An 8,296-nucleotide genomic window follows, 5' to 3' on the forward strand; every position below is an offset into this window, starting at 1 on the left:
TCATGTTCGGCCACCTTCGAGGTACACCCTGTTAGCTCCCACTAGGAGCTCCAGCAGCCGTCGAGGGAGAGAGACACGGGCCCCACTACAGCTGCAGATCCGCTGCGAGGCGGGTGGAGCAGGCACGGAGGTGACGCACCCACATGAGGCTGGCACGCATCAGGGAAAGTTCTGAAGGGCGAAGGACCTGGCAGGCTGGGTAGGAGGCGAGGAGAGCTGGGCTGAGCTGTAGGCGCAGCGAGGGTGCGTGGTCTGTCTGCTCCTCGGTTGCTTCTCCCTTCAGGCTGGTTGGGGCGGTGCAGTGCAGCTGGGGGAGCTCTTGGGAGCTGCTTTAAAAAAAGAAACAAGAAAAAAGAAAACAAAAACCTTCCAGGATTTGATTAATTACAACAATCCCCTCCTCAGAAGATCTGGAAAATAGTATCGAGAATCACCTATCTCTTCCTCCGCCTTTCAGCAGCTGGCTCCTAACCCCCACCCTCGCTTCGCCCCTTCCCCCTTTTTCTCCACCTCCTTCTTCTCCCCGTCCCCTCCAGGGGCTGCGGCCAGAGCCTCGTCAGGAGGAGGGAGGATGAGGACTCACTCAAGTTGGCCCTAGTTGGCAGCACTTCGGGCAGCGCGGGACTTGGGAACGCACTCGGCAGCTCCCGCTGAACAAAGGAGCCGGTTTCCCGCAGAGATCGGGGGATAGCGCTGGGCTGGCCCGGGCCCTGCTCCTGCCCTAGCCCGGTGCCGGCCCGGTTCGCGGCTGCCTGTTCGCCTGGAGATCCTCGAGCAACCTGGCGAGGGGAAGCGGAAAGCAGCACCACTCCGCGTTTCTGTTGTCCCTGCCTCCTTCTTTTGCTCTCTCCCTCCTTTTTCTTTTTTATTTTTTTTTTTTTTTATATTTTTTTTCCCTAAATCTTAAATTTTACCCCGAGGCCGCCTCTGTGTGGGGGGTCCCCTCCTCCGCCCGAGGGGCGCCGGTGCCCGGCGCGAAGAGGGGCGCATGGGGCGGCGTTTCAGGAGGCTTTCGGCTGCTCCTTGCTCCCCCGCCGGATGCTGCCTGAGCCGTTTTGGCTGGTTTTTTTCGCCGGCGATGAAGGCTCTGTCTTGAAGATGGACATGATCTGGTTTTTATTCCTGTCTCTGGTGCCGGTATACAGCAGGGGACAAGGGGTGTACGGTAAGAGACGTTGTCGCTGTTTGCGAAGGAGGGTTGAGGGGTGGGGGGCGAGGGCGCAGACGGCGGCGATGGGATCAAAGTTAAAAAGCACCTGCAGGAGAAAGTAAATTATGCCGCTGAACCTCGTCTCAGCCTGAGCGGAGAGACTGACGCAGGAATAGGGCTTCTAGCGCCTGTAGCTACTTCATACATTCCTCGCCGTAACCTCTGGCCGCCTCCCATGTACGAGTCCGCCGAGATGGCACGCAGGGACTGTCGGTGGGACTGCCGCCTGGCGAGCGACTGGAGCCCCGGCCCCTATTTCCCCTCTCCCCACCCGCCTCGCATGGGGTCGCCACGCTGATGCCGGTGGGGGCGGCTCCGGGAGCACCTTCGAGTTGCATTTTCTTTGGGGCAGGGGGCGGACGGAGGATGCCTTCTCGGTGATGCGCCTGCGGGTTTCCTTGCTCTCAAGATCACGGACACGGGGAAGCAGGGAGACGGGCAGCCGGGCTGCCCGGTCTCGTTCCCTACGTGTCGGGGGCTGTCCGCTCCCGCCACCGCCACGGCTCCACCCGGCTCGGCGGGGTCAGCTACCTGCTGCTCCCCACGGCCAGCCCCGCCGGGCTCCCCGGGGGGGCGAGGCGAGGCTGGTTTTGTACCTTGTGGAACTTCGCTGCCGATTTTCTTCTTAAAGTGATGTAGATGGGTGGGTGGTGGTCTGTGGCAGAGATGATGCCGAGCAGATTGATTTCTTTTCTTCGTTTTTTATTATTATTATTTTTGCATTTAGGGAGCTTACTTCCTCTCCTTGTTTGCAGGCAAGGTGGCAAATGGCGAACTCGGGTGGTCTCCTCATGAGAGGTCTGACTTCCGCAGCCCCTCAGTGCGAGGGCAGAGATGAGGGATGACACCCGTGCCGCTGAGCACAAGCCCCGGGTTGAAAGAGCATCCGGGATTTACTTTAGCCAGACATGCAGCCCCCCTTTCCCTCTCACAACTCTCTCTGAATTCTTGCTTTACAAGATCTGCATTTCCAATACACTGGGAAAAAATAAATAAAAGCTACCCACAAGACTTGTCTCTCATAACAAGCCAGCTTTATCTTGGCTTACAACTCAGTTGTGCTTTGCTGTTAAGTCCTTCTGGAAGGCATGCCACTGCCTCTAACAAGCCGAGCTCTGAAGAGAGACCCCAGTGAGAGAATCCATCCAGCCCCCCCGCTCCCTCTTTTTTAACAGCACGCAGCCAGTCTCTTGTGTGAGCTCTGGCAAAGATCAGTTCAGTCTCACTGACTATGGGTAAGTCTTTGTAGGTCACTTTTTAATGATGTATTTCTTTAATGGAAACAATTCCTCCTTTATCCTTGAGGACTGGGATGTTAATTTGAGTTTGGGTCTGTTTTGTAAAATAACCATTTTATATAGAGGGTTTATAGCTTTCTTTATTTTTTTTTTTTGTCTTCTTTTCAGTATATGTGTTTTTTCCCAGTCTGCATATCCAGACAAGAATTGTATGACCCTTGAAAGGCTGGAAAGATGAGGAGTAGAATGAGCTGTGGTACAGAAATCTGGGCATATAATTTAATCCTTTAAAACAGATAATCTGCTTCTAGATGAACTTCTATTATTTCACTGCAGTGTGCTTGCTGCTGAATAGCTGTCAGTTGCTGTAGAATGGACTCGCTGCTTAGGATTGTAGCAAGAGGGACAGGGCTTAAAAACAGATTTGCTTAAATGTGCTTTAGAGGGTTGCCTGTTGTATTTTTTCATACACTTAAATGAACTTGAATTTTACAGAGTTGCTGCCATTAGATCTTCAGAATTACTTCCTGATGTTTTTGTCTTTTTCTCTCAGAGAGAGATTGAAGAAGCTGTGTACAAAAGAAAGCACAGATGCAGACATACAGTAAGATAAAGGCATTCTTTTAAGCCAAAATGGTCCACTACTTCTGTATGTTCTCTTACTTAACTACACAAAGGAGAAATCTAGTGTCTTCCTTCCTCTTCCCACCTCTACTGCTTCAAACTATTGAACAACAGGAACCTTAATATGCAGTTGTTGCTGAGTGCAGCCCAGAGCAGTGTCTCGTGGAATCAGCACACTGCAAACTTGGATGGTGACTAATAGTTTTCATATTGTCCTTACCAATTTTGCCTTCAGTCCACTACCCAGGCTGATTCCATGCCTTCTGCAGCCAGCACTGTTTCTTTGGATGTGAGATTGCTGCTACTGATGGCTCAAGCAGAGCTAGATTAATATTGTTATATGTGCAAGGATAAATAAAAAGCAGCATTAGAAATTAGTTCCACTGCTGCCCCCCCCCCCACCTCCCCCCCATTTGGGTTTTTTCTCTGTATTGGTCTCTTGCCATAGCTTTAAGCTGTACTTCAGCATTCTCTGTTGTGAATGTTGATCTCATGTGGCACCTAATGTAAAAATTATGGGAACTCAAGTGTCATGGTTAAGATCTCTTTTCCTGCCTTTGCATATTGGCAGTGGAGACTTGAGGAGGCATCTATGTGGGTCTATAAATATATTTTACTTTAGCAAATCTCTTGAGATTAAATCAGATTAAACAAGATAAAGTATCCATGTGATGTACCCTTTAAATAATACACCCACATGGATGTGCACAAAAGACCTCTGTCTGGGAGAGCAGAGTTGTTGGAGAGGTTTATTGAGATGAATGGTATAAATAAAATGTGTATAAGGGGGGTTCTGGGAAAGAAGCATTTGCAGTCGAGGTACAATTTAATTAGGAGTCAAGGTGCTTTTTGCCTGCTACCTGAAGAGGCTTGTTATATAAATTGGCATTTGTTGTAATGACTGAAGTGTGTCTGAAAGCCTCTTCTCATTAGCTGATCCCATTCTTTCAGCCTTGTTTGTTGCAGTGAAACAAGGCTGGCCTGATGGGGAAGGCAATTCAGCAGGCTGCCAAGAGGCAACTTTTATCACTCTTTTGTGGTAGTCTTTTTCCCAGACTGCATGTGCTTTTTAGTCCTGATATGTTAATGCTGCTGGTCAAGATGAGAAGCCAACTGTTAACAGATCTCTAGAAAATTTCAGAATTGAGGAGGAGGAAGGAAGAGGTAAGGAGACAGGGGACTTGCCCTTTGAGCCTTGGAGTTACTAACACTTAAAGACTAAGACTCAGAGGGGAGGATTGGGGCGTGGTGGTGGCATTGAAAGGGAAAAGTATGCCTCTTGCCTCCCAGTCTGCTTTCTAGATTCCAGGACTTGGGTAGCTCTGGTTTGGTGTGCATGGTGCTGCTGCCTTGCTTGCTCCATGTGCAGTCTATAATTAACATTTCTGGGTTGTCTTCCAATTAGCACAGTTCCACTGATCAGCAGCAGCCTCTCAGGCAAAATAAGAAAGTGGGATTTTTTTGTCCCCTGCCTCTCCTAATTCAACTGCAGAAAATACATTCCAGGAATGAGCATCACAGTGTGTGGTGAGGGGCTACATATACAGCAAGTTGATGGAAAGGGAATAAAAGGAAATGTTTAGGCTGGGCACCAAGGAAAGCTGCCTGGCATCATGATCAGAGGGACTGTATGGGCTGCACTTGAAACTGGTAGGGTGAAGCACTTTGAGTGTCGGATAGTCCTACCCTGGCCTCAGAAGAGGGGAATAAGTGACCTGTTAAGGCTCTTTGTTTTAAGAGACACCATCACATTGAATCATCCCTGAGATGCCACTACAGACAGAAAAAAAATCTCAACAAACTAGTGGAAGATTGTTTTATTGTGTCTGTGATGGAGGAGTGTCATAGTAAAACATATCTGGTGTTTAGGCCATGAACATCCACACTTTCTCATTTCATGTACCCATGACATGATTTGTTTCCTAATCATTTTACCTGTTCTGTTTTGTTTTGTTTTAAGTAAAAACATTTTTCCTAGAGTTTTTTTCAATACAGGCTGCCTCACACCCTCTCGCAACCTGTATGCATCCATATCTTCTGCTGACAGTTTTTGGGGTGCAGGCACTCTAATGTCACCTGGAGCCTGCTTATCTGAATCCATCCCTCTCATGTGTCTCTGCTTAGAGCTGTTTTTCCATCAGTAACAGGGGGCCAAGATGTTGAGCTCTTCAGCTACCTTGCTGTCGTCTCAGTGCACCCTGTGTCCTCAGAAAAGGCTGTAGAGATTGCTGGCTAACGTAATGATGGAGCTGGCTCCTGTGAGCCACTTCTTGGCTGATTGTCTTGGGAAAATGCAGCGCTTGAGCACAGTGGCCCTCCAAACATATGTGTGTGCATACATATATACATGAATGTAGATACATCATCTGTGCTCAATCATTTCTTAATGATTGTGTTAAATCTGTGTTGGCCTAGGCTGTATACAGTCTTTTGAGGAATTAATTTTCTAATTGGAGTGCCATAGGAATAGTTTCACCAGTGGACTCTGTTGATCTAAAATTTGCGTTGTTCTTGATCAGCTCTTTAAGGTTGATGTATTAAATCTGTCCAGCTCAGTGCTTCAGAATGCCTTGCTGTTCTTCAGTTGTAATGTGTCAGAGTCACTCTTCTGTGACACTAGAGCCTCTGGTTTTAGGTCAGGTCAGTAAGCTTCACACAGCAGATAAGCCTTCAGCTGACTTTAATATGCAGTACTAGAAAACTGACATTATCCTCTTGACAGGTTGTTTGTAACTTGCTGGATGAAGTCAAAATATTTCACTATATGTGTCATCAGAAATCACCATCCTATGCTAATTTTTGTGGGAACACGAAGACAGATGTTGAATAATTTGACATGAACAGGACAGTTTTTAAAATTATCATCGTGTTGGGTTCACAGTGGAGTTTCTGAAATATATATATGATTTCAGATGAGTTTCAAAGAGTGGGAGGTAGGTGTAGTAAGTGACTCCCAATAAGTGGAAGATGCAGCAGAAGATGGCCCTGGAGGTTCAATACAGTTATTCAGTAGTGGCAGTAAGGGGTGCTGTGCTGCTGAGGCTGCTGTTCTTATTTTAAAGTAAAGATAAAAATTGTTTCCATGCTGGTAACTCAGGGATTTTGTGACACTTCCCATGGAGTGTCCTACTGTTTTGCCTGTGTTTTGGTGAGTTACTGCTATTCTGCTTGCTTGAATAGTGTGATTTCAGGCTTCCAGTCCCTCCCTCCATACACACTGTGGTCTCTTGGTTCATTAAGCATAGTCTGTTAGCACTAAGCTAAGAACTATGCGTGCATGGCTATGGATTGTTATTAGGAGAGTCGGGGGGGGGGGGGAAAATTGCCTTCTGCCCATGCTGATAAAAGCAATAGAAAGAGATGCATTTCTACTAGTGAAAGATACCTTGGGGTGGAAGGGGTTTCTTACTCTGTTCATGGAAATGTCCTGAACCCTACCTGCAGAAGGCTTCTTTAGGTGGCATAAGGTAAGTCCACAGTCAACTGGTTTGCATATGTAGCTCTGGAGAGACAGAGTTCTTTGGTGAAATTCTCATCAGGTGAGATGCTAGTATTTTTTGTGCAGAGGGGTTGCTGTGTTGTGTCATCAGAAGGGGCTGTGTTTTGCTGTGGGGAAGATGAGCTGTCTGGACAAGAGACAGTGGATAATGTTGGTTTGTTCTTGGAAAGGCTGTGGGTACCCACATCTGGTGATACATTTCGTGTTTCTTTAGGTCATACCAGGTAGCACAGATCTTAGGTACAGTGAAAGTATTAAGAAAACTATGAGACCATTTCTGCTCTCAAGCAGTTAAGGAGAACACACCAAGTGCCTGTGTCCCAGATACTTTCTGCTGATCATCTCTGGTGTGGTACACGTTTAAATTCAAAAGAGTAAAATGTGCCAGTGTCCCCTGGGTTTGTGGAGGAAAGGGGAGAGCTATGGCATTGATATTACACAGCAGAATGCTGATCTGGGAAGGCCTTCAGGATCCACCAGAGAAACTGATGTGTTGAGAAGTGGAAAAGGAGAATTTTTGTGGTTTATGTCTCTGTGCCCATGTTTAACTGGTGAGATCTCTACTCTGGTAGGATCCAAAGTGCTTGGATTTGAAAAGAAAAAAGAGCTTTCATCTGCCCTTCATTTGGGGAAGGTGATTGAAGAAACAACAAAAGTTGTTTCTTATAGCTAAGCACTTGCCTGCTATTAAAAAGAGGAAATTAAATGTGTGACAATCCATGGAGCTGAGACTCAAAAGTTCTTGATTAAAGACCGAAGAAAGAGGTCAAGAACTGGAACAGGGAAAGGAGATCCTGGACTTGTCTGAACCAAATTCAAGCGGGAAAAGGACTGTAACCAGGGTTACCTGGGACAGCACACGATGGGAGGCTGAGAGCCTTTGGGCGCAGCGTCAGGTGTTTAGGTTTCTCCCGCTTCTTTTCTTAATGACTTCTACTGAGTAAGAAAGCGCCGCCGCAGGCGGTTCCGGCTTCCCGTCCCACCCGACGAAAAGGCTGCCCGTCTTCCCCCGTCCTGGCGACGGGCTCCTCTCCAGCTGTGGCTGCGGGCTGCTGTCCGGCAGAGGGAGGCGTGCAGCCCCGGCGGGGTGCCCGGTGAGCGCCCCTTTCCCGGGAGAGAGTGGGCCGGGACATCCTCTGCACACGCTGCCTCTGCGGCAGTAGCCGCAGTAGTCCCGGCCGAACACGCGTGGGGCGGGCTCGGGGCGCGGCCCCGAGTGCCGGGCTGCACAGGGAACGCCCGGAGGCGACTCGTTCTTCCCGTGGCAACCTTGGCGGGCTTCGGGCAAGACCCCGCTGTCCATCTTCCCGACGTCTTCCGGGAGGCTGTGTTGGGAGCAAGTGTCCGGGGTGGAGCTGCCGCGTCCAGGTTTTGGCGCTGGCTGCCTGCGTGTGGTTTTGCATCTGTCCCGGGTTTGTTTTTAATATCTGGAGCTCTATAAAATTGTACCCAAGCACTAAATAATCAACTCATCGTCCCCGTTTTCAGTTTTGGTGTTTTTGGGTGGGTTTTTTTGGGATTTTTTGGTTTTGTTTTTACTATTTCCCTTTTTCTGTTTATTTTTCTCCTTCCTCTCCCACTCTTTCCTGGATTATGAACGTGCTATTCTGCCACTCCTTGTCCATTTCCAAACAAAGATAATTCCTTCCTTCCTTCCTTCCTTCCTTCCTTCCTTCCTTCCTTCCTTCCTTCCTTCCTTCCTTCCTTCCTTCCTTCCTTCCTTCC

The 8,296-nt window shown here is 48.3% G+C and overlaps 1 protein-coding gene across 1 annotated transcript in view; it reads left to right on the forward strand.

Moving 5' to 3' along the window:
* Positions 1–249: 249 nt before the first annotated feature.
* MDGA1 (MAM domain containing glycosylphosphatidylinositol anchor 1) overlaps positions 250–8,296 on the forward strand; it is a 171,990-nt gene continuing 163,943 nt past the window's right edge. The window contains exon 1 of the mRNA XM_015622715.3: positions 250–1,165. Within this exon, the coding sequence (XP_015478201.1) occupies positions 1,039–1,165 (127 nt within the window). The 5' untranslated portion in view covers positions 250–1,038. The remainder of the gene's footprint in view (positions 1,166–8,296) is intronic.

This window comes from Parus major, chromosome 3, assembly GCF_001522545.3.
Source record: "Parus major isolate Abel chromosome 3, Parus_major1.1, whole genome shotgun sequence".
In the NCBI taxonomy this organism is placed as follows: domain Eukaryota; kingdom Metazoa; phylum Chordata; class Aves; order Passeriformes; family Paridae; genus Parus; species Parus major.